We start from the raw sequence: 26,000 nt of genomic DNA, 5'->3' as shown, positions 1-26,000 counted from the left end.
CCGCCAAAAATAAAAAGGAGTAGGAAAAAAAACAAAAACAAAACCCAAATCCTATAGAGTACAGTTCTACTCTGCACACATGGGGCCCCCTTGAGCTGGAGTAGACTCAATGGTAACAGGTCTTTTTTTTTTTTTTGACCCTACCACTTTTTGATAATGTACTATGTGTCATGTCTTACAAACATTATCTCCATTTAATCCCCAGAAAATCCTTATGATGTAGGTTAAAAAAAAAAATTCTATTTTACTGATGAGAAAAAAAAAAGGCTTACACAGGTTTAGTAACTTGTCCAAATTTACACAGCTAATAAACCTTAAGGGATGTAACTGAAATCCGGATCTGAATCCAGAACCTGCCCTTTTAATCATAATACTATACTATATATCACACACATTGAATAACTGAGATACAAAAACAAGCAGGATTTATAAGTATGCAAGATTGGAGATAAACTGACTAGAATTATAAATACGGATTTCAAGTTATTTATTATGGTCTGCTGAATAAAGACCAAGAGTATTAATAAGCCTCACATCTTAAAACAAATAAAACTGCTCAATAAAAAAACTGCTCAGTAGACTTGATTTAACTTGTTAAACATGCATTACCCTGGATATGGCTGTAAAGATGTACTATCATCAAGCAAACAACCTCCTTGTCAATATACCTTTACTGCATCAGTAGAGGATAACTTTCATCACTTCTCTATATACCTTTACTGCATCAGTAGAGGATAACTTTCATCACTTCTCTATCTCTGTGATATTCTGAAGACAAGTAATTTCTAAACTTTGTTTCGCCTTTCGTCTCTAGCTCCTGATATCCAGAACAAAAATGCTGCCTGCTAGATTTTGGTGTTATGAGGAAGTGGCTAAAGGCATTCATATTGAATTACTGCTCCTCTGTTGTTTTGTCTGTGGCTCCCACTCTTGGGCTTCTTTGGGGTTTAACGATCACATTAAAGGAGCAGCTCTGGCGTCAGAACTGGTCAGAGTGGGCCAGATAATTCATGGGTTTATCACTGAGGCCCGTTCCATGACAGTCATGGTCAGGAGGCCCTTGGGGTTTTCAGTCTGTTCTCTTGGTGTAAGCTATTTGCCTGTTTAATGATTCAACAGTGATGAGTTATGGGTGTCTTTTGGGGGGGCTTACTGAGCCCTGAAGGGGGACATAATGGCCCCTCGAGTCTCCATACTGTCCCCGTAAAGGATGCTTGTCACTGTAGGGAATGCCTGCCCACTGAGCTTGGCCTCATCTGGCAGTCACAGGGCTGCACGTGGTTTTTGATGTTGTCACCACACCTGACCATCTGTACTGTGCTATGCATATCTTTCTGCTGTCGGAAAGATGTCCTAATAATGAAATCAATCTAATGGGAGCTGCTTGTGAGACTAAAAAAAGCTACTGGCTTAGTTCCCGCTTAGAAGGTGGCTTGTGATTGTGGTAACGTTGTTATGAGGAGGGTAAAATATGGTGTGTGCCTCTATGTTTTGCCCTCATGACTTAGAACACATCTCCATCAACTTGCCAGATCCCAAGAAAAGCCTATTTAAAGCAGCTGTGCTGGGACAAGGGAAGAGGCCAGGCACAGAGAACAACTGAACATTTCAGGAGAAAATCTTTATAAACATCTCTGGTTGTATTGTTCTGGTAGAAAAAAATGTCTTCAGATTTACTGTAATTAAGGGAAAAGTGACAAAATATCTAGGAAGTGGAGTTTTACAGTACAGTAAATAATCAGTTTTATAGCTAATAATCAGAAAGGGGTTAACTCAATTAATGTACTCAATTGTTTTAGAAGTTTATGAGCAACTTTAAATTAATCACCCCTGACAGAAGTGAAACTTTATGAATAGCCATTCTTTGCAAAAATATTTTTCTTCCGAGTGAGAAAATGTAACTGTTTTCATTGCAATGAAAATATAAAACTATTATAATGCAAAATTAACGTAACAGACCTTAAAGTTACTTGCCAAAGTCATCCAATCTCTTTCTGTCCCTTAAGAAAAAGGTTATAATGTATTCTATTACATGCATATACCATTTCCTATGCATGAATTTCCTCATTCCCACAAAATAACAGAATGACATTGGAGGTTAAGGAAACTGGGAGTATTCTGCTTACACAAGGCTAAGGACATAGAGACGTATGAAAATTTATCTAAATATATTTTTTTAAATTATACATATACAAACTGTTAACTGCTATCAAAAAAACTGCTTCACTATTGGCTAAAAAATTTAGGTGAAAAAACCTTCCTGATCGTTACAGTGAATGGGTTACTGGGCAGGTCTTCATAGTCCAAACGAAGAATGTTGTTTCACGACATCATGTAGCTGGAGTGTATAAATATTCAGAATAATTCAACATTCTCCCTGAAAAACAAAAACTCTTATCTTTTTCATCCAGTGGAAGGAAGGATGGTTTTCTTTCCCTCCCCCCTGCAAACTCAATTTACTCAGACATCTAGTCTTAATACATCACCCTTTGCCTCACCTTTGTTAACTACCCTGAGTGAGGTTATAGAATATTCTTTGGCAGTCTTTACAGATGATAAGTTCAGTGAGTATGATGGTGTAGGTATGACTTGCTTGAAAGCTGAAAGTTAAAACTAGAAAACTATAAGAATAATTTCTAGCTGTACTCTTTTATGTTGTTAATGGAATAAAGCAGTTATTCTCTCCCCCCCCATCTTTTCATATTTTAGAAGGATGAGATGGTAGAGGTTTTTGTGATAATACTGTAAACAGATTTACTCTTGTTATCAGTCCAGAGCGATCCCAGGCAGACTGAAATCCTTGGTTAGTCTGAATGAGTCTAAGAAAACAAAGCAGTGCCAAAAGCCATAGCTTACAGGTCAAAATCATGGGCTTTAGAATCAGACAGGCCTGGGTTGAGTCATAACCCAATCTACCAGGTATACCAAAAACAAACAAACAAACAAAAACCTGTTTCCATCGAGTTGATTCTGACTCATAGCAACCCTATAGTACAGAGTAGAACTGCCCCATAGGGTTTCCGAGGAGCGGCTGGTGGATTCGAACTGCCAACCTTTTGGTTAGCAGCCTAGATCTTAACCACTGTGCCACCAGGGCTCCCTACTAGGTATGGTCTGAGACAATTAATCTTTTATTCCCTAATTCCTAATGTGTAAAATAAGGACAAAAATAGTATCTATTCGATACAACAATTATGAGGCGTAAATGCTGTAATAGATTTCCAACGCTTAGCACCGAGAACCACCCAACAGTTTTAGCAGTTAGTATCACATCTGATTTACAGTCACATCTGATTTACAGTAGATGCTGGTTGTCAGTCATAGCAGAGGATCTGTCTCTTCCTTTGAAGTTCAAAATGAGAGGACTGTGGTAGAAAAGTGCCACCCAATCAATGAAAGAATGAGGATTTTTGCCTATAGAACTCTTTCTAATATGCCTCTGGGCCCTCACATAAGCTGGTCTATGCATGCTAAGGGGCTTTTATTTCTTTTCAAGTTCTCCCATCTAAGTTCAAAGACATCCTTCCAAGGAGCATGAACTACAGTTACAGTTTATAATGTCATGTTTGCTGTAATGCTTTGTTGTAGTTGCTGAAATATTCAGAACCTCAATCATTGCTTAGCTCTTAAAATAATTACAAGGGAAGGGCAAACTCCATTCGTCAGTAAAATGCAGCAGAACTAGCACTACTCCCATTGGGCAATAAAAACATGAAAAGCTTAAAAAAGTACATCTATCTTTTAGATCATTCAGCTTACAAAGTCAATTCACATTTTTTTTTTTTGACTAGGACCCTATCCTAATGATATTTTAAAAGTAAGCCAAATCAGCCACTTTTAAATCTAACTGTGTACATTTCAAGCCACGGATTTTGTTTTTTTTAATTTGCTTTCATTATGTTCATTATGAGTACAATACATTGTGTTATAGTATTGCTTCAAATACGAGAGGCGTTTTTTCAACATTTTTACATCCTGGAAATTGGGATGTGTCTTATGATCCATGTGTAAAGTTATATCGTGGTAGTTTTTTTTCTTTTTTTTCTTAAAAAGCTGATTTTAGATCAAATGATGAAGTCTTATGAAATTACAGTAGTTCTAAAATCATATTGCTTTATAATTTGCCTAATGTGGTGACTCTTTCTTTGCAGAAACATTTTTTTAGCAATTGGCAAAAGAACAAGTTTAATGTATCACACAATCAAAAAGGCTTTCTTAAGACTAAATGATACGTATGTACATACAGAGCTTAGAGACATCCCTCTAATTCAAATCTGGGCTTTTTTATGTTTCAACATACATAGATACTTAACAGTCCCTCAGATGTCTTCAAAAACAATAGGAAATACTGTTTGTAGTAGCAAAAAAGATCTAAGAAGAGTGCAAAACCTCCGGTACTAAAAAAACCCGTACTAGCTCCCAGAAATTCCTTTCCTCTTTCTCAGGGTGCCACCTTCTTTTGTGTTTAAGGGCCCCTGGGCCCTCATGTGGAGACCCTGGGTGGTCTGGATGGTTAAGCACTGGGCTACTAACCCAAAGGTGGGTGTTTTGAACCTACCAAAAGGCACCTTGGAGGAAAGGCCTGGTAACCTACTTCCGAAAGGTCACAGCCCTGAAAATCCTGTGGAGTGTAGTTCTACTGTGAAACACCTGGGGCTGCCATGAATCAGAATTGACCCCGTGACAACTGGCTTTTTCTGGTAACCTGACATGAATAGCTAGGGCAGCAGCCATGCTTGTCACTGTTGGGCTATAGGATCACATTTTCATGTGCTACTAACTACACACCAGTCAAAACATGACACACACAGTACAGTGCTGGGCACACAATAGTTACTCAGTAAATACCTTCTGGTTCACTAATGTGAAATAAAGGAGCACAATGGTTAAATGCTCTGCTGCTAACCAAAAAGTGGTTAAAACCCATCAGCCACTCTGAGAGAAAGAAGACCTGGAGATCTGCTTCTGTAAGGATTACGGCCTAGGGAACCCTACAGGGCAGTTCTACTCTTTCCAGTAGGATTGCTATAAGTCAGAATCAACTCAACAACAATAAGAATGTGAAATGCAAAACTGTGTTCTGTTCTAATTAAGAAAAACAAAATTTTAGAAATTCCCCCTTTTTAACTTTTACACAAATAAATGCTACCAATAAAGCCTAAGTTTTCTTTACCTTGAACCATCAAAATAATCTAAAAAATCTTAACTCCTTTTATATTTCAGTAGCAAACATGAAAATCACCACGCCTAAAAGATAAAACAACACCCTCATAAAACACAGATTGGTCAGGGAAAATCCACTGGCAAATCTCAGGTGAACACTGTGAAATGTGGAGTTAAAAGCTGACTATCTGAAACACGAAGCCCTGGTGGCACAGTGGTTAAGAGCTATGGCTGCAAACCAAAAGATCAGCAGAACGAATCCACTAGCTGCTTCTTGGAAACCCTGTGGGGCAGTTCTACTCTTTCCTATAGGGTTGCTATTAAGTCACCAAGAGGTTTGGTTTTGATTTTTTTATATGAAACATGAATCATGGCCCAATTAAATTGAAAAGACCAAAATTATTGACAATGATAACTTTTAGGAATGCTAATAGCCCTTAGTGATTAAGTGACAAGTTGGTTTGCAAATATACTAATAAACTACATTGAAAAATCATAACCCATAACTGGTAAGAAAAAAATGTAACAAACAAAAAGGAAGGGAAAGAGGAAGGGGATATATCTTAAATATTTGATCATAATTAAAAAAAAATTTCTGATCTCTCAAAGTTTACATTTCAAAAAGGCTAAAATTACAATAGATACAGAATCAGTTTTTAGATCTTACAATTAAAATTAATTATATGCATATTTTCCATAAATCATGCTTAAAAAGCAAATTCCAAATACTACTAAATCCGTTTTCTTATTGGTATCTAATTCCATCAGAGTTATCTTAAGATAAAACAACCACAGGACTTACAAACAGGGAAAATGAGGCGGTGTGCTCTTGCACACCTTTTCATATAAGTCTGACTTGCTTACAGAATTAGATAAATGATCTACTTATTTTTCAAAATTAAAATAATGTAAAAGCCCTTCCATTTTTCCTTCTTTGAGCATTAATTGATGTGTGTAATAAAAACAGTATTTTTTATTCTTTTCATGTTGTTTGGCTCAACAGCTTCAGGAACTCTGCAACAGCCTCATTTGAGATTCACTGAAGAAGGGAGGGATACTCACAAAATTTCCACAACAAGGAAGGATTGTTTTCATTGACATATGGAGTATCTATCATCAGAAGTATAGGTATGCCTACCACGCATGCATGTGATGTTTTACAAACCCTCTGCAAAAGTTTTTGAGTTACAAATGACACAATCTAGTTACTAACCTATATTTGGTATAGTCTCATCTGGAAGTCTTGTGTTTGCACTTTTCCAAGAGCCATAGTTAAAATAAAAGGCAGAGGAAATGGATCACTTCCTGCCTCCAAATAATGTCATATCCGCTTATGCTTAATTGATTTACAAGCTCAGAAAAACGCTGTTTTCAAAGACACTGTGAATTATATCAGCCAAATGACTTTGAAAGCAAAAAAGAAAAGCCGTGGCTTAGTTGGTAAATCAAGGCCCCTCTTAAAGTTTCCATTCTGCGAAGCAATTCATCCACATAAACAGTCAAAAAGGACTTCATTTAATTAGTGATATGTAAAGACTTTGCATAGAAAGTTACAAAGCAATGCAAAAAAAAAAAAGGACTAGGCACAGTAATTTTAAAACAAATATTTAAAAGTATAATTTTGCATAATGTTTAACATTCTCATAATGTTTATTGCTTTCTCCACACAGCAGAGAAATGAAGTGCATAATACATGCTGTGTCTTTATCTTTCAAACAAAATCTCATGTGCTCAATTTCAACGTATTAAGATTATTTTAGGTCAGAAAACAAAAGCAAGAAACAAAACCAAAATACGTTTATGTAGCACTAGTCTAGGCATGGACAAAAATATGTACATCCCATTGAATACATTCTTCTTGATTGGGGATCAAATGCAATCACTAACCTGATAAAGAGCACTTAGGAATCGTGGCTTTCTCTTTCCAATGCTCTCTCCCTGTTTCATCACCTCCAGAAATGCAACTTCTCCCAAAAGGTGACAAGAATAGATATTACATGTTATCAGGGGAAAATGAAGAGGATAAACATAAAAATCGTCCAAGTGAAACTAAATAAATTAATCCAACTCTTGCAAACTAGAGTTTTCGGGTTAGCATGAATCAAACAATCTTGAGTGGGCAACACAGTAGCCAATTGCTTCTAGGTGTACTATATAAGTGTATGGCTTGTATAGATATAAAGAAGCACCATATTTTGAGCCATGAAAAAAGGAAAGAAAAGTGCCTGGGGGTCTTGCTGGCAAGGCAGAAATGCTTGCTAATCCAAACACTGATGGGATAATTGCTTATACCAACACATTGCTAAACATCACCACTTGACAAGTCTGTACAAACAAAGTGTAAACTAGATAAAACTAGGTCTTCCAACTTGAAAATTATTTTCTGCAATCCTTTTGGCCAATAAAAACCCGGTTTCAAAAGAATACTCTTCTCTGGAATTGTATTAAATGTCTGCAGCCTAATGCAAGACTTCTGTCCCTTTCCTTTCTTAACACAACCTCTATGTTCTTCTTATGCAATGTCCTATGTTCAGAAGAAAACTTTACTAGCTCAGGCACTTATGAAACACTATAATTTTTCCCATCCAATTTCAAGAGAATTCAGTCAGGGCACTTCTTGTCCATAACTGAGACATACTGATGCATTGCTGGATGGTACAACCCTTATCTTTTCCAGGAAACTTCTAAGTGGAAATAAGAAGGAAGTTTTTAAAAGTTGCTGTCAGTTAGCAAGCTGCCTTAAAAATGAAATAAAAGAGAAAAAAGATAACATTTCCACTTGTGAGCTTTGTGTCTCAAACAGCTTTATTGTTTCTTTGTGGATCTGTAGGCATCTGTAGGGCCGTCTTCTCGGTGTAGAGGTTTTAAGCTGACTCTGAAATGAAGGACATTCAATTACTATTGCAAGTTGTTCAATGAACAGCTTCCTTGAAAACTTAAAAAGCTCCAACTTCTGTCCCCCAGGGTCGGTAAGGTTTATTTGTTCCACTGCCTGTCTGCTGAGGACTGGATGTAGCTGATACTGATAAGGGCGGGCTGATAGCTGTCGCGGCTGCCACTGCTGCCGCTGCGTTTGGCGGGAGCATGGGGAAAGCTCCCGCGAAGGACAGAGGGAAGCTGTGAGCAGCTGCGGTGGCTGCTGCTGCGGCGGCGTGGACGGTGGCCGAGAGGGACAAGAGAGAGGTGGAGAGAGGTGGCACGCAAGGGGCGACGCTGCCCGTCGACGGCATTCGGAGGGCAGAATCGGCATGGGCAAACGTGGCAGTGAGGAGAGCGGAGCCGTGGGCAGGAGGCACTTCTGAAGTTGTGGAGAGGCGACAAGGGGTTGATTCTGAGGCGTGGAGTCCGTTTGGTTGGAGTAGAGCCGCGGGAAGATGGTGGAAGGCAGCTGCCCAGTGATGTGGATGTAGGGGGTGATGGTGGGCCATGGAAGACGTCATTGCCGCCGCCTCCCGCTGGGAGGCGCAAGTGCTGAGATGAGAGACGAGTCGCATGCGCAGTGGGTCCGAAGAGTCCAGGCCTTCCACGGAGCTCAGGTATCTTGCCACTTCTGTTAGGCACTCTCGGAATCCAATGCTCATGAAGTCCATGGCAAGAGCGTGCGCGTCAAAGTAGCCTAAAAAGGGATTTGTGCAAAAGAAGGAAAAGAAGAGATTGAGAAAGAGGGTGTGAGAAAAAACGTGGCAGAGAGAATGATACAATAACTACCAGCTAATGTCCACTCTGTCCTTAAGATTTGAACAGAATCATGATACTTTCTGCATACTTGGCCAGCTATTTATGGTTTTAATTATTGCAGAAGTTAAGAAAGTAGACTTTGCAATTTACCGGTGTCACAACTCCCACAATACAATATGCTACAGTTGTTTTTGCAACTAGATATCACACTGGGGAAAAAATTAAGAACATCCGTGTTTCAAACACTTCCAGAAGGAAAAAAGAAATGGTACCTCTCCTCTTGCACAGTGAAATTCCCTAGCAAGCTTTTTCATGGTAATACAGAGTTCCAGTCTCTCTGTCACATGAGTGGGGATTAAAGGGCTTATCTGAAACATCCACATTCTCTTAGCATTTATAACAGACACGAAGTCCATCTTAGCAGCTTGAGGGCTTTCTTTCAAAACATGCTAGAATCTCATCTCTTAGTGAATTCATAAATGCTTTTTGACACACAATGTTTTTTATCAGCAAAGTCAAAACAATCTGTCATTACTTTGTATGAAAAACAATGAAAACAAAATGAAGCCTTTTTGGGGGAATATGGTTACTAACTTGTAGATACGGAACATATAATTTTCTTTTCAGCAACGTAAGGCTGCTTACCAACATGAGATTAGACCATCTGCCCTTGAGTGGATTCTGACACATGGTGACCCCAGGTATGTCAGAGCAGAGCTGTGCTCCACAGGGTTTTCAATGGTTGATTTTCAAAAGTAGATCACCAGGCCTTTTTTTCTGAGGTGCCTCCGTGTGGACTCTAACTGACAATCTTATGGTTAGCAGTAGAGCGCACTACCGTTTGTGCCACCCAGGGACTCTGATATGAGATGTTTTTGTTGTTAGCTGCCATGGAGTTGGCCCCACCTCACTGCACAGTAAGGTCAGCTGTCATGCATAAAAATAGTGACTGGTTTTTCATAAGCAGATCGCCAGGTCTTTGTTACTAGTCTGTCTTAATCTGGAAGCTCCGTTGAAACCTTCTCAGCGTCATAGTAACACACAAGCCTTCAGTGAAAGGCAAGTGCTGGCTGTGCTTAAGGTGCACTGGCCGCGGAATCAAAACTGGATCCCCTGCATGGAAGGGGAGAATTCTACTGCTGAATCACCAATGTCCCCTCCCCAAGTGCAATTAAAAAAAAAAATTACTATACTTTAATTCCTAGTTTTCCCGAAGTTCAAGTATTTCTCTCCTTTATTGTTTAGATTACTTTTTCCCAGAATTCACCCAAGAAAAACTATTTGTTAACTGTCTATTAATTTTATCAGTGTGTATGCACGTACCTCCCCATACCTATGGTATAGTTTGTATACCATAAAAATGGCTGGAACTGTGTCACGTTTACCATCTTCGTAGCTCTTTTTATCCCAAGACAATACATTTCAGTAAGAAATAATAATGTCTGATTATTACAGTACCAATTTAGAGCACAATAATAACCAGTCAACAAAATGTCACCACTTTCAGTGTGTGCTCTTCACTATGTACAAATGACTTTTCCAATTCCTTTTTCATTTTCTACTTTTTTAAAATAGAATTTTCAAATTAAAAGTTTAGTCTACTCTTGGGATGTGTATATACATGAATGAGAAATACCACATTCAAACTATGTTATTTTCACTGAAAGTATTTCCTACATTACCTTTTTTATGTTTTTGAATTTATCATCTATTAAAAACTATTAAAACATACTCTTATTTCGTAATCAGGTACTTTGGAAAAAGTAGTCACGTATATTCAGAGTCCTAAACCTGAATATTTAAACCTAGAATATTTGGAAGTCCTCAAAAGATGTTTGGGGCAAAAATATTTGCCAACAAACCAGTAACAATAACAGCACAAAGCTGATATAAGAGAATATCATAAATGTGGCAGATTGGCAAGAAAAATATTTATTATCCCAGGACTTTGGCTGAGTTAGCAAATAAAGTCCCTGGGATTAGGAGGGAAAGCTATTCCTGAAGAAGATGCCTCCATAGGAAGCATTTCATACCAGTCATCAGGGCTATGAAGCCTTCTGACTTCTGTGACAGAAGCAGAGAAGCGATCACCAGAGTAGACAGAGTCCAGAAACGCAGAGGAGTTTAGAAATTTAGCTCACTGTATTGAATTCTCTCTAGGAACGACTGCAGTACCAAGATAGACCATAGAGAATGGACTAACAGAATTGGAACCCCAGGAACCTCCAAGAGTTTTCATGTGTGGTGACAAAGTAAGTGCTATTTGTGGTTTGCTAGTTATGTAATATTGTATATAACTGAGTCCTCTGTTGCATTTAAGGAATATGTTGTTGATGTATGTGCTATTGTGTCGATTTTGACTCATAGCGACCCCATATGAGATAGCAGAACTGCCCCATAGGGTCTCTTAGGCTGTAATCTTCACAGGAGCAGATTGCTACGTCTTTCTCCCATGGAACTGCTGGGTGGGTAAGAATGGCCAGTTAGCAGCCGAGCGCTTAACCACCATACCACCAGGACTCCTACGGAATATAATTGACTTAAATCCTATCCTATTGCTAAATGCAGAGGGAAATTATGGCACGTAGCTATCTCCTGTCAATGCATCTTGGGACAACAATAATAGCACACATGTCCATACCATTTTCTGTGCCAGCACAGCTCATGAGATTTAGGTGAATTCACTCATAACCACCTTGTGAAATGGATACTATCACTGTCCTCACTGGAGCTCAGAGAGGGTTAGTAATTTACCCAAGGTCACAGAGCTAATAAATAACAGAGCCAGGATTTGAAATCAGGCAGCCCAACTACAGGATCTATGCCCCTCATTGATATACTCTACGGGCTCTACAGCAGTTGGGAGTTTTCAACAGCGTGAGCCCAAACTGCCAGCCCCCCTTTAATTTAAGGCCAACACATCCTCCTACGTGATGACCTCTCTAATGACCCAGCAGTCAGATGACTTGTATAGAGCCTGCTTGGAAATGTCTGCTCATAAACTATTCTGGAATGAATTTTAGGACTGTTCAGGTAGCCAAGAATAGCAACCAATATGGAACTCAGTTTTTACAATAATCCATAACAGTATTACAGCTTATACCAAATATTTGAAGCCCTGTTAAGAATTCTTAGCCTTGTGGCTAACAATGCCAAGAAAGGTAGAGGAGTCGAACAACTTTTCTTCCACCATCATTACTTCATTCAGTCTCCTAACATCCTCAGGTAGTAGTTGTGGACACAGAATCACAGGGCTTGAGGGGGCTTTGGAGCTCATAGTGCTTGTGTAGGCCCCAAGGTACAGCAGAGAACGACTGCCCCAGGTCAAGGTGAGGTAGGGCCCAGGCTGGGCTGGATCACTGCTCTAGTTCTTTTCTCTACAATGTGAGAATGTCTGTATTCTGTGCTTTGGGCTATATTTTAATGAGCAGAAATCATAATTCCATCCCTGCTCCTTACGCTCTCAGGATGGTTCCTTGAGAACGTACAACCTGGGATAGATCACATCATGTGGGCTTCCTTGTACATAGATGTACAGGTTCTCACTAGTACAGCCATGTTGACGATGTTGTTGGGTGCCATAGAGTCGATTCAGACTCACAGTGACCCCATGTGACGGAGTAGTCCTGCCCCACTGGGTTTTCTAGGCTGTAATCTTTATGGGGAAACCCTGGTGGCATAGTGGTTAAGTGCTACAGCTGCTAACCAAAAGGTCAGCAGTTCGAATCCGCCAGGTGCTCCTTGGAAACTCTATGGGGCAGTTCTACTCTGCCCTGTAGAGTCGCTATGAGTCAGAACTCGACGACAGCAGGTTTTTGGTTTTTAATCTTTATGGGAGCAGATCGCCAGGTCTTTCTCTGCAGAGCCTGCTGGTGGATTCAAACTACTGACCTTTCAGTTAGCAGCCGAGCACTGAACCATTATGCTACCAAGCATTCTTAGTACAACAATACCAGAATTAAATACTGAAATATTTCCATACCAATTGGTAAACGGTCACTGCCCTCCAGTTTCATGGCGATCCTATGTGTTACAGAGTAGAACTGCTCCATGGGGTTTTTTGGCTGTAATCTGTCAGAACCGACTCAATGGCACTAACAAACTACCACCTTTATGAAAGCATATCACTAGGCCTTTCCTCTGTGGTGTTGTCGTGTGAGTTCTAACTACCAATCTTTTTTTAGGTTAGCAGCCAAATGCAAACCATTTCCATGACCCGAAGACCCTAGATACTAGGTACTGAAAGGTTAATGCTGAATACACAGAGGCCTCTAGGATTCAGTTGCAGCACTTAGCTCCTTGTGATACCTCCTTTTTAACCCAGTTCTTAAATATATTGAATAACACCCTTGGCTAAGGTGAATATCAAAGGCCTCTTTGAAGAGTGACAAAAGGATACAGAAGGACAAAATCTAAGTCAGAGTGATGTGTGGAGAAATCAGATAATTATATTTGAATTTCAGGATTTCAGTTTTATTTCTGCCAGGAGGTGAGAGTCACTCCCTGATGCCCCTGACAATCCCTCCCTCCCTAAGTCTCTATCCAGTACAAAAGACATCACCCAGGGCATTGGATCCAGGAAACCTGCTCTAGTTTTCTCTCCCCAGGAGTGACTCTGCTCCATTAATGGTCTCTTATCCAGAGAGGCACTACCTACACTTCTCATGTTCTGCATGATTTTAATCCAAGAAAACTCAAAATCTGAAAGCAACAATGAAAATAATTCTAGAGTCACTTCCTTTGGAAGTCCTGGTCTTAATTTAATGGGAAAAAGGGAAGAAGAAGAAGATTGCATCTAACCTCCTGTTTATGTTTGGATATTTGTATATTTGTTTTGTCCTTCTGTACAGATTCCAGCATGCTCTCCTGAAGTCCCAAACAAATCTCTGACTAGCCTGCTATGAATGAAGCTTTACTCCCACAGCATTATGAAAGCAAACACAAGCCCAGGGTCAAGTGCTTCTTTTGTTCCAGAAGTTCTTTCCCACGAGTTCAATCTTGCCATTAGCATTGATTTCCACAGCTTTAATCTGGGACCGCCTATCTCAGCTTGTTAAAGAGCGGTTCAGCTATCATTTCCTTACAATATTAGATGGAAAAGATGAAAAGGGAAAAGGGGAAAAAATGAAGTTACCTACTTACCTTTACCTCCTGTTGCCTGAAGCATCTTCAAATGATCCACCGTCATTTGCAGTATTTCAGCTTTTTCTAATTTTGCGGATCCCTTTATTGACAAATAATAAAGTCTTACAAGTCCTATTGCAATTAATTTGGAATATTTTATGCTGAATTTTGCATTATAGCTTCAATTTTCCCTCTCACTAAAAAATTCTAAATTTAAGTTTTTGGACAAAAAGAAAATTTGCATTGTTTCTAAGCTTTCCATGAAGCACTGATTACTATGTCACATCCAGTGACAGGTTTCTGCTATTTTAACACTTAAAGACTAAAAGAAAGCATAATAATTTTTTCTTTTTTGTCAAAAGAACAATTATACCCTTAAGATGACTCTATCAAAACTATTACAACTGCAAAAATTTCAAATTTGGCATCTAATCCCCACCTTGGGATATAATATACTTTATTTTCTTAGGGGACGCTGAATAGTCTTATATCATGCCGAAGTCTATACCAATTGAATACCAACCCTGGAGGATAAGAAGAAAAGATTTTAGCAAAAATAATTGTTAGAAGAAAAATTTTCAAAAATAGAAAATTCTAGTAAGTCTTTAAGATAATTTGTACTAGACTATTGGCAAAAACAAAAACAAATCAAAACCCTTTGCCATCGAGTCAATTCTGACTCATAGCGACCCTATAGAGCAGAGTAGAAATGCCTCGGAGGGTTTCTAAGGAGTGACTGGTGGATTTGAACTGCCGACCTTTTGGTTAGCAGCCGAGCTCTCAACCACTGTGCCACCAGGGCTCCAAGGCCACTGGCAAGCAAAACTAAAAATAAAAAACACTTGTAAGGTTTTTCCCAGTAATTACCAGCAGGTGTCACTGTGAATTCCAAGATCATAAATGAGGAAGGAAAATCTACTCCTTATCAAGGAAGATTCACAAATGCTTATGGATTTTTTAATCCTTTAAAAATAATTTTTAGTAAAATTATCTAAGAAATATGTTTGCTTATGTTCCCTGCCTTTTAAAATAAGGTACCACTTGGAAACCAACTGAAGTAGAATGCCACCTTAAACTGTCTCAGAGGGCTGTGGGTGGTTCCAAATTTCTTCGAAGAGCTCAATAGTTACACCGATTAAAAAAAAACAAACCCGCGGCCATCAAGTGGATTCCGACTCATAGTGACCCTATAGAACAGAGTAGAACTGCCCCATAGAGTTTCCAAGGAGCGCCTGGCAGGTTCAAACTGCTGACCTCTTGGTTAGCAGCTGTAGCACTTAACCACTACGTCACCAGGGTTTCCAGTTACAGTGATAAATACATATATATATATATATATGGAAACCCTGGTGGTGTAGTGGTTGAGAGCTATTGCAGCTAACCAAAAGGTCAGCAGTTCAAAGCCACAGGCGCTCCTTGGAAAGCCTACGGGGCAGTTCTACTCTGTCCTATAGGATCATTGTGAGTTAGGATCGACTTGCAATGGGGTTTTATATACATATATGCATATTTTTAATAGGACATTAAATTTTATTTCAGGTCCCTATGCTTTACTTGTTTGGAGAAAATTATTAGCACCCAGTACATGCTAAGAGTGTCAGAGTTATTCAACTGCTCTAAAAAAAACATTCTTCTAATATTGTGACAAGGCCAGCTCACTAGAGTTGGTAGCCAAGCCCTAAAAAAGGGAAGGCCTGTGTTTATGGTAACTAACTGCCAAACAACTGAGGTTAGCTTTTAAGGTTTGTTTTAAGTCAACATTTAAGGGGGAAAATCTAACAAACCAAGAAAAAAGAAATCACCAAACTGCCCGCTCCTCATAAATGTAGATGTTTTAGTACGCAAAATTTTAAAAACATCTCTGATTACGTTTTCATCTGCAGCCTACAGTTACTGAAAATGCTACTAATGAAAACTACAATTTCAACATTACATTTAGCTTATCGAAGGCAGCCTCAGCATATAAAATGGTTGTCTTTTTTCTCTTTAAAATGTATAACCAATAGCATATTACGTTCTGTTCTGTCAAGGTTCTTTTCATTGAAGATGCACCAATAGTTTCAGTCAAAGTGACTAATAATGAAAACTACAGTTTCTGAGTAATTTCCAACAGCTTTGTATGGCTTGTTTTATAATGTTTTCGGGTTCACGAAGTAAACAAAATGGAATAAACAAACAGCTGCTATTTAATAATTATTTTCAGCAAGGATATTCTGCCATGTCTTTTGAAAGATCCTCTTAGAAATCTGTACCATAAGCCATTGCAGCAGGAGAGATATATGACTTTTCTTAAATTGCAAAGGTGATTTAAACATTTGGCTTTCTAGTTTTTTAAGTGTGCAAAATCATTTTTTGTTTTTGTAATGGAATGCTTCAATTCTGAAGCGGAGGGGGTCTATGGCTAGTTTCATTTTCACCAAAGTTCCAAAAACATGCCCCATATCAAATATGATTCTTTAACCCGGGGATTAAAAGTCAAAGCAAGTGGTTTGGTAAATACATTTGATTAGTATTATTATTTAAAAAATAGAGCTGGATATGTTACTTTCTAGCTTCAGTTATTTTTTAAATAAAAAGCTTACTTTAATTTTTTATTTTTAACAATTTGAAACAAAAATGAAATTTCCTGTATGTTCCTCTTTTTTTTTTAAAAGACTACTACATACAGCATTATTTTAAACAAAACCACTACTGGTTTTCACAGAACAGAGAAAGCATGAACACTGTTACCCTAAGGGGAAAAATAAGCAAAAGAATGGAAATGTTTTTCAACTTCATGATGGATTATGTTTTTCATAGTTTTGCCACAACAAAGCATTTTATTGAAATAGCTGCTTTATGCCAGATCAGAGCACATACACCATTATTTTAATGAGCTATAACAAGAACCCACATTCCCAGATGAGAAAATCTGATTGATTGAGCTTTTTTAGGGGTGGGGTGAGGGTAGGGGTAGCTTACTTGTTTTTCAAAAGCGGTTGGCACTAGTCGTCTCAACTCAGATAAACTGTTATTTATCCGATCCCGACGCCTTTTCTCTATAATCTATCCCAAAGAAAGCCAAAAAACAATAAAAAAACTTATGAATATGTAAATTATAAAATTACTCATAATGGAAACATACAACTGTTACACATTAGGCTGGATTATATGAAATAAAAAAGAAATCACATACCCCTCTTCTTTTCTTTCTTGCCATGATCTGAGATGTTGTTGTTGGAGAATTTGATCTAATCACAGAGCTAGTACTTTGCCTATAAAATAGGAAGACTATGTCAGGTGTTGCATTAACATAACCAACCACTAAGTATTCAGAGTGACTGTACAACTCATACGTGTTATTTTATTCTTAAATCTTGCTTTACTCGTAGCACACTGTGCTTTCAGCCATTCTGTCTCTTTGCAGTTAGGAATTATGCCTTTTTTATGTTTTCGTAAATGGATAATCCAGATGACAAATTCATTGGCAAAACTTTCCTGAATTTCTATTAAAGTCTCCCAGGGAAATAATTATGGGCAGTTAGATGAGAAGTTAAATACTAGCACTTCCTAGTTCCACTCACATATTTCCTAAAAGCCAACTATTCTCCTCTAATAGCGTCTCTCCTCCTCCCTCCTGTCACACACACTGAACAAAGCAAGCACAGCTATTTCAAAATAAGGGTCATGTTAAGCACCACTATCAAACATATACAGTTGTCTTGTGTCAAAGTGTTGTCCCTGGACGCAATCTTCAAAATAAACAGAAGTTATCTTACTATTTGCAAACATCAGTTAATCATATCTCAGGACAGGGGGAAAAAAAAACCTGACAAATTTTACGTTTTGTACACTAATCCTCCAAAAGAATATCCCAAATTAAGTACATCACTGAGAGGAGAGAAATATTGGATCAAGGACTAGGTAAATGTCTTAGTTTGAAAATGAAACTGTAGGTATCTCTTAGCCTTCAGTCTAAGCTTAAACCTCTATGAGATGCAATTCACGAGTTTACTAATGAAATGACATTTTATGTTGAAAGTTCAGATTATTATCTTGTTACTATTTTTATGATCTTCCTAGTGTGTATCTGTTTCTCTTCCTAATTCATGGGTACTATACAAAATCTCTAGGTTTGTTATTCTCTTTCTTTTTAGACATGTGGCACACACCAGGTTCCTATTCACCTTCTCACTTCTGATCTTATTTCTAAATTAACTGTCCCCCTCATTTCCACCCGCTCCTGAGCTGGATTCGCATTTTCCCTGACATCTTCTGTTTTTCAGACCTCATTAAGACGGCATAATGACTCTTTAGCAATTGGTTTGGTACTTCGCAAACTACATTTCATGTAAATATCTTTGCTTTTGCTGATTTCAGGAGTTGTTTTGTATGTATTAGAATAACTTCATCAAAGAAAATCAGTTTTCCAAAGGTAGGAAAAATTTCGTTCTTTGAGTGACAGCTGCAGATAAATAATTAAGGTGCTTCTGGGGATGCCAATTAGAAGCAATTATCATTTGACCCACCTTGGCACTAAAATGCCTCAGTAATCTCCCTCTGTCACGGGAAAGTGGAGGTCTGGCTTCTGTGATCACGACCCCGATCTTTTCCAGATTTATGAACAAGCAGTCAAAGAGTTGTTAACCGAACCGATCCTTACATCTGTCACTCGCAGGTCAGCCCAGTCACACACGGTCAACCTGGAAGCTCGACCCTACTTAACCTTGACATCACAAATTGCTTTAACTTCGCCAAAAAGCAAGTGTTTTTTTAGTCTCTCTAAAAATAAAAAAATCTGTTTTTAAACTCCCCCCAAATACAGTTTCGGTGGCTTCGCCGGGACGCCCCGGTTTCGCGCGCCCACCCGCTGACAGCCCGGATCCTCTTTCGCCAGCCCCTGCACCTCTCCTTTCACACCCGTTCCCCGTTCTCTCCCTCCCCACCTGTACGTTGAAAAGCGACTTCTCTCGCCCCATCCCAATGCAAGCACAGCGCGCGCCCACCAAAGTTTCTCGTGCAAAACTTTCGCCTGCTCCTCCGAGGCGCCGAGGAAAGCAGCCTAGAGATTTCCAAGGAGCCGCTGTGCACAAAGCTCCCCGACACCCTCGGGCTCTGGACAGCCCCGCCTAGCCCGCGCTCACCCGGAGTAATTGTTCTCACTCCCCACGTCGATGGTCTCGTCTACGTCGCTCTCGGAGGTCGTCTCCTCGCAAGGGCGCTTCATCGCCGCGAAGGCGGCGCGGGGCGCAGCCCGGCCGGAGCTACGGACGCCGAGCAGCTTAGCGCCCTCCCTCTGTCCCTCGGCCCCGGCGAGCGCGGCTCCCGCGCGGCGCAGTTGGGTCCTCGCAGCTCTTTCCCACGCCGCAGCCCCGCTCAGCCGCAAGTGCTGGCGCCGGCCACTCCTCTCCGAGCGGGCGGGGCCCCCTAGGCCGCCCCCAGCGCGGCGGCCCCCGCCACCCGCCGGGCCCTGCCTCCTCACGTCGGCGTGGCCCACGATTGGCTGGAGCGGAGGGGCGGAGCCCTGCTTGCCCATGCCGGTCGCCAGGCTTCTAGCGAGGCGTGGGAACGCGGCGGCACACCTCGGGCCCTGGAGATGCGCGCGGGCGGACAGGCTGCGGCGAGCGAGAGCGGGGGTTGCTAACTCCAGACTGGGAAGCGCAAGGACGCGGGCACGGCTGGGACGGGCCGGCGAGGGGCGGGTTCCGGAGCTCTGGTTTCGGCCCTGCTTTGCACCCCACCGTCTCGCCCGAGAAGTTTCAGGCCTCTGTATAAAGAATAACTCCAAACGCTTGGCTGAGTGTGAGTGAGCGTGTGTGACGTCGGGAGGCGCAGTAGCTTAACCAGCCGCCCCACACGGCTGTCCCTTGTCTGGAGCGAAACTGCCGACTGGCTGTCCCGGGCGGTCACGTTTGCCCTCTGGGGTTTTTGAAAACCTTAAATCAAAGTTTCTTTTCTCCCTGGCAACTCCTGAGCCTACTTCCGCGGCCTTTGGGCTGTGGACGCATAAAGACGTGAGTTTCCCTGACCAGATACTTAACGGCTCGCTGTCGGAGGGTCAGACCACCATACGATTTTCAACTGGTTATAAATCAGTCATTGCCATGTGAGTGGGCTGTGGGTTGGAGTTGTGTCTGCTCTGACGGTAGGACAGACTAGAGCCATGATGCGGGCATTTCAGCACATAATTTTAGTAGTTTTTCAGATTCGAGTTTTTCAGGCATGGCTTATCTAGATAATTGCTGCAATTCTCCACTCCTGGTGTATGCAGCCGTAGTGTTCATTAGAATCCGGAACGGAAAGAATCGCTCTTGGAAACTGAATTTGTTCTTTAAATTACAAATTCGAGTCAACAGTTTTTAATACATTGGATAACGTGGGTTGTATAAGACTCTAGATGTGCTTTCCAGACGTTTCCAAGCTCCCTTTCTCTCCACGTTCGGTGGTATCTTGGAACCGAGTACGCCGACGTGCCTTGCACGGGCAGGAACTGAGCGAGACGAGCGGGGGATCCCGGGTCTGATGGCCCGCCCCCGGGTCACGGCGGTACCCGGAAGCGGGTGGCGGGTCGGTCCGGGTCGAGTCGAGACGCCACACAGTGCGGCCGGACACCTCGGCGCTTAGCCTAGTAAAGCCTCTGAGGAAGGGACGTGTGTTAATTATCACGACGCTCCGCCACGGGACAGATTCTGAGGATCTGCCTGGAGCATCCCTTTGACACTCCATTCTCTCCCCACCCAAGACGTAAGGAAGAAACAAGTGGGGAACGGCGGGCCGACGCGGGCGGGGAGAAGAGAAAGGATGAGACATGAAAGGCCAGGGCCCCGGGGCGGGGGCAGGGGCGGGCCGAAGGAGCGCGGGCTGGAGCACTACGGTGCCAAGGACTTTCAGCCACCGTGTTCAGCCCTAATTAAAACACAAAACCCCTTCCCCACACGCCCCGGCCTCTTTTGTGCCGTCCCCACCGCGCTGCCTGCAATAACCGTGTGAACAGAAACCCGAAACGTTCAGTCCAGACTTCTGAAACTTAACCCGGGCAAATCACACGGCCGGGCGGGGCCAGGCGCGGGTCAACTCGGGCGCCACGGCCGCAGTGGGCGGTGACCCCAGCTCGGCTCTCAGCCCCGGGGCGTTAGCCCGGCTCGCGCGGCTCCCGGAACCTCTGCTCCGCTGCAAAGCTGGTGGCCTGAACCCCCACCTTCTCGGGCCTCTTTCGACACCGCCCCTGTTCTGGTCCCCTCTGCCTCGTGCACCGTGAATCTTGTGCGCGCCTGGCGCCCAGCTCCCCCTCCCGGGCCGAGCGTCGGGGACTCCGGGACAAGCCCGCCCCGGCCTGGCGTGAGCTTGACCTTCACAGCTTTAGCCAGGGCTGCAGCTTGTTCTGAAAGCAAACGGCTACAGGTGCAATGAATGTTTTCCACCCGGGCAAGTAAGCGTGCGCATCCAAACGCCTGAGGCAAAATCTGAGAACGCCACTGAAAAAAAATTGAATTCCTTTTCACCATACTAGTGTAATGGTTTTTTATTCAGTTTTTTTTTTAATTACAATGACTGCGAAAATTGTAAATAGGGAAATTGTTTGCTTCCAATAAAGTAGCAACCGATTAAAGTTTTTTTCCGTATTTATCTCTGAAGACAACCGCTGTACCGTGTTGTAAAGAAAAATATATCAGGACGTTAAAAAGCACTAGCGGATTTAATGTCGCTTAGAAATAAATTTTTTAAAGCAAAGAGCGTCATATTTTTTAAAGCGTTTACAACAGTGCCTGGTACATAGTAAACCTGTATTAGTTTAATAAACAACAAAACATGAATAAATAGGGCAAAAGACCTCGGCGTTTTGGACACTGTCAAAAGAATATGCTCCTTTATCTGCAAAATACTTAATCGCAATTAGGCAACACCAGATTTTTCCATTAGGTCTTTTATTCCCCTCAAGTGTTCCATTTTCCCATCCCCTAGTTAGGCGGCTCCTCTGAGTGCGTCTGGAGTCAGAGGGAGAAACAGAGGGATGAAACTGTTTGAAACGCCCAAGCTTAAAAAACGGTCATGGATCGTCGAGGGCGGGTGAGGAGAGGCGATGAGGGAGGATGGGGAGGTGGCGTGGGAGAGAAAGAAAAGAGAGAGAGAATGAGAGGACTGCGGAGTTTCAAGCCTCATCGCTCCTCTGCGACATTCTTTTCAGGGATAGTTGGTTGAAGGCTTGCTAAGAGCCAGGGCAGAAGAAAAGATTTCCGCGCACAGAGCATACCGCAGTTCGTTCTTTCTTTTTGTAAGATTTGTACGATGAGATAATTAGACCGAAAGATACGAGGGACTTTCCTAGAAACGAAATGTCATGGAAGGGAAAGCGCAGGACGACGGCTGTAAAAGGAGGGAGAAGCGGAGACATAGCCGCCTTCCCCAAACTGGTCATCTCACCCGTATTTTGTGCTTATGTGATTTAACTCACTTAAATAGAATCGGAGTGAAATGCCGAGGTGTAAACATCTAGAAACAGGAGTACTGATTTCCTCACACTTAATGGATCTTCCTCCCCGATTCTTCCCTCAGCCTTTTAATATAAATAAAGTTAGTGCTTTCGCACCTGTACTGATAAGAGTTTGGAGATCTTGACCTAGTGTTGCTACACAAATTTTGAGGCCTTGTTGCACAAACTAATGAAGAAATTAATTTGCTGTAATTCTAAAATTTCCCTGGCTGCAGTTTTGGGATCTTTTATTCTTCTTGGTCTGCTTTAGTCTTCATTAGGGCCCTCTGGTTTTTCAAGATCAATAGTTGCACTTATTTCTTGCTACTCTGAATTCTTTGCGATGCTGCTTACAATTATTAAAAAAAAAAAAAAAATGCCGGCCGCTCCACTGTCTGGATTTGCTTAGAAAATCACAAGGCATGACACTACCTTAAAAAAAATGTTTTCACTTAGTTTCTCCGTTAAACAGGGCAGCTCTCTTATCTAAAGACCTTTATGTCAGCCTGAGAAGCCCAAACGCACGTAGTTCAATATGAGAAGTCCAATATTTTGCCCAGTCTGGGACGTTGTAATTATCTACACAGCTTTCTCCCTGCAAAGGGAAGGCAAGCAGGTTGAAGTGCTAGTCTATTTGCAATTGCTGGGGCAGGTGACAAGCACGTGCTTATCTGTAGGCAGTCTTGTTGTACTGCTTTCTTTGACTACAGGGCTATTGTGAGCTGGCAACGCCTTAAAATGCGAGAGAATGCTTCCCCCTGGGAGTGGAGGCCAAGGGCAAGATCCTTGGAAATTTCAATACCTTTCCCAGCATTAGGCTGGCAGTTGGCAGGCCATCCTAGGGTCACTGTGTGACACGTATTTGCAAGCCAGTAAAGCAAAACAAAGCTGAAAGCAAAGGCAAATGTAGGCCCACCAACCTTGAAGTCATCTCTAAAAGAAAGCTGCTTTTGGTGGTTGGCAATTATTCTCCCCTGTTCAGCTGCACAAAGTGCGTCATATTTCTTAGCTTGTAGTTGCCCCAGTACAAACTACTTATTTATTGCACTCAAGGCTCCAAGGTAGGAAATCTAAGACAAAAAGCCCTTGGAGTTAGAAAGTTTAAGTTGATTTCTGTTGTTAGGGGCAATATATTCTAAAGCTTTAATTTGTGGTGTTATTAGTGCTTAGCTCATGCCCAGGGATGAAAAAAGGGATGAAGCCTGGATTTATTGCAGGACCCCTGAGAAGCAGGTTGTATAATCAAGTAACCAGTTTTCCATACCCCAGAATGCAACAGTCAGAAGATGACACTCACTGTATTAACTTACTCTTTGTGATGATTAAATTAATGTTGGCAAACCTTTCTTGAAAAGAAAGCTTAAATTGCATTTTCTTGAATTTGGTTTGACTGACAGATTTCTTTTTCCTTCTCTTAAGGATACATTAAAATATATTCACTTCTCTCATAAAAATGATCCTTTAACTAATTGTATCCTCATCTTGTAAAATAGTGCGAGGCCACAAAATGGGTGCACAATAAGCGGTTTTGAATGAATTTCTTCTTGAACTCCCTGCTTCTTTCCATATATATATATATATATATATAGGACTTAGATACATTGGAATAATAAGGTAGAAATAAGTAACCATATACTAAAAGGTAGTGAAAGGATGAGAAGAATATGCTTAAACATATGCAGGAAAACATTTACTGTGTGTGACTAGGCCCTTAGCTCAGACCTGAGCTTCCTGGCTGCCAAATCAGAAAGAGAAACAGTGAGTTTTCTAATTCTTATAATTAAAAAGGAAAAAGCCTACTGTTTTTCAAAAAAGAAAAACTTCATCCTGTCACTGAATTCTAAAAGAACTGTTTGAAGTACACAGAGTTTAATTTCTATTTATTTTAATTATTTAAAACTATTATTTTCTTTGTCTAAAATTCTCTAAGTATCTGCATTAATTACAGCATGAAAAATAACATTTCACTTTATGGTTAAATGGAGACAATAGCTTATCTCTGAATAGTATTACAGAGTCAATAGTATTATGTAAGTCATCTACCAAGCTCCCAAGAAAAGTTAAACGACATTAGATAATAAGACAAGTGCCTCAAAGAGTTCCAGAAATGTGGATTCTCCCTAGGAAAGTCTCTGCTTTCAGTTTCAGAATTTTTTTTTAGATAAAACTTTCCTGGATCTGGTTGGTTGACATTACTTGATGAAAGCAAAAGAAAAGGAGAGGCTCTATAAGTTTTTGAAATAACAAGTGCTGTGGAGATTTTTGAAACTAAACGTAATTGCCACTAAAATGCAAATGAACATGTATATTTTCTTAACACTTTTATTAGATGTGTGTACATTTATGCCCTTATCTGTTTATTTTTTTTCTGGGGGAAAAAACCTCATAGACTAGAAATAAGAAGTTTTTAATTTTAGATTTGCTGTGGAAAAAATACAGTCTATTTGTGGACCTTCATGATTTGCAAACCTATTGAAGTACGCATTTTATGAGAAACAAAAATAGCAAATTTTTTTTTTTTCATAGACGGGTGGATTGGTTCCAGTGAATAAAAATTTGACTAATTCTTGGTATTTATATGTTGACAGGTGAAGCACAGAAGTTTTTTTTTTTTCTGTCTTTATCCTTCAAAATAATGTAATAATGTATTAGATACATTAGACTGAGAATCTTTAGAGATCAATTTTGTTCTTGAGTAATAGTTGATTTCACTTCTAGAAAGTGAGTACTTTAAAGAAAATAACATTTGTTAAGGAACCGCAGTAGTCATCAGGGTAATGCAATCTCTCTGGAAACAAAATATGCTGTTTAACAGAGAGCAACCATGCTCAGGGTCAGCATGGACAACAGCAGTGTACTGTGGCTTGAACAGGTAAATGATACACTGCACTTTCCATAGTATCCTAGAGTCCCAGAGCGTTATGGAATTGTGAATCAAAACTCACAGCACTTGTCAAGGCTGGCTGTCAGGATTTTGCTAGAATAACTGCCTCAGCAAGAACATCAATAAAGTCTGAGAAGACCAGTATAAATGATGTATGTGTCTATATATGTGTCTGTATATCTACCCATCTGTCTATCCATTTGTCCATCTGTCCGTCTATCTAATCTATCATCTATCTACCTACCTGTCTACCTACCTACAGATAGATAGATAGATAGATGACTCTACATATTGTTGTTAGGTGCCATAGAGTTGATATTTTGAGTAATAGGAACCCCAGGTAACAAATACAAAAGGCATAAAATAAAGCTTTTATGATTGACATGACTTGATTGTTAGTACATAAAAGGTTATGGTAATATTTATCCCAGGCCAATAGCTCAGGTCACGTAAGTCAGAGAGGAAAATGCTACATTTTGTAATTAAGCCACAATGTACAAAATGGAATTTATAATTTTATGTATTTTGTATGTATTTCCTCTACTTTTGAAAATTACATTGGCATTACAGTTTATTTTAGATAATGAAATCTTACGTTTTGTCGATTCTGCCTTCTACATTTTGAAGCAGCTCCTTTATGGAGTTTAAGAAGTATAGCCGTGGAAAAGCCAGCTTTGATATTTTGAACTTCTTGGTGCAGTG

General features: G+C 40.6%; 1 protein-coding gene and 1 long non-coding RNA gene across 3 annotated transcripts; one reads left to right on the top strand and one right to left on the bottom strand.

Moving 5' to 3' along the window:
• Nucleotides 1-3,125: 3,125 nt before the first annotated feature.
• HEY2 (hes related family bHLH transcription factor with YRPW motif 2) lies at nucleotides 3,126-19,241 on the bottom strand. 2 transcript variants are annotated; one of them, XM_003404239.3, is made up of 5 exons: nucleotides 19,089-19,241; nucleotides 17,141-17,219; nucleotides 16,927-17,010; nucleotides 13,984-14,065; nucleotides 3,126-8,779 (listed from the first exon to the last, which is right to left on the bottom strand). In XM_003404239.3, the coding sequence occupies exons 1-5, from the start codon at nucleotides 19,169-19,171 to the stop codon at nucleotides 8,100-8,102; spliced, it is 1,008 nt and encodes a 335-aa protein (XP_003404287.1). In that variant the 5' UTR covers nucleotides 19,172-19,241; the 3' UTR covers nucleotides 3,126-8,099. The 2 variants fall into 2 exon arrangements, with proteins under 2 accessions (XP_003404287.1, XP_023415173.1); XM_023559405.2 differs by having other exon boundaries at nucleotides 18,474-19,206.
• Nucleotides 8,775-13,957, top strand: LOC135232316 (uncharacterized). Its single transcript, XR_010322861.1, has 3 exons — nucleotides 8,775-9,542; nucleotides 11,002-11,093; nucleotides 13,692-13,957. It is a non-coding gene; the product is annotated as an uncharacterized LOC135232316 (long non-coding RNA).
• Nucleotides 19,242-26,000: the final 6,759 nt, after the last annotated feature.

Source organism: Loxodonta africana, chromosome 1, assembly GCF_030014295.1.
Source record: "Loxodonta africana isolate mLoxAfr1 chromosome 1, mLoxAfr1.hap2, whole genome shotgun sequence".
In the NCBI taxonomy this organism is placed as follows: Eukaryota; Metazoa; Chordata; class Mammalia; order Proboscidea; family Elephantidae; genus Loxodonta; species Loxodonta africana.
Note: the sequence above shows the minus strand (reverse complement) of the source record. Positions and strands in the feature narration are given on the sequence as shown.

Coding starts and splice junctions, on each gene's coding strand:
- HEY2 (XM_003404239.3), bottom strand. CDS start 19,171: ATGAAGCGCCCTTGCGAGGAGACGACCTCCGAGAGCGACGTAGACGAG. Junction 17,011..17,140: donor CAAGAAAGAAAAGAAGAGGG/GTATGTGATTTC, acceptor TCTTTGGGATAG/ATTATAGAGAAAAGGCGTCG. Junction 14,066..16,926: donor CAACCGCTTTTGAAAAACAA/GTAAGCTACCCC, acceptor TTGTCAATAAAG/GGATCCGCAAAATTAGAAAA.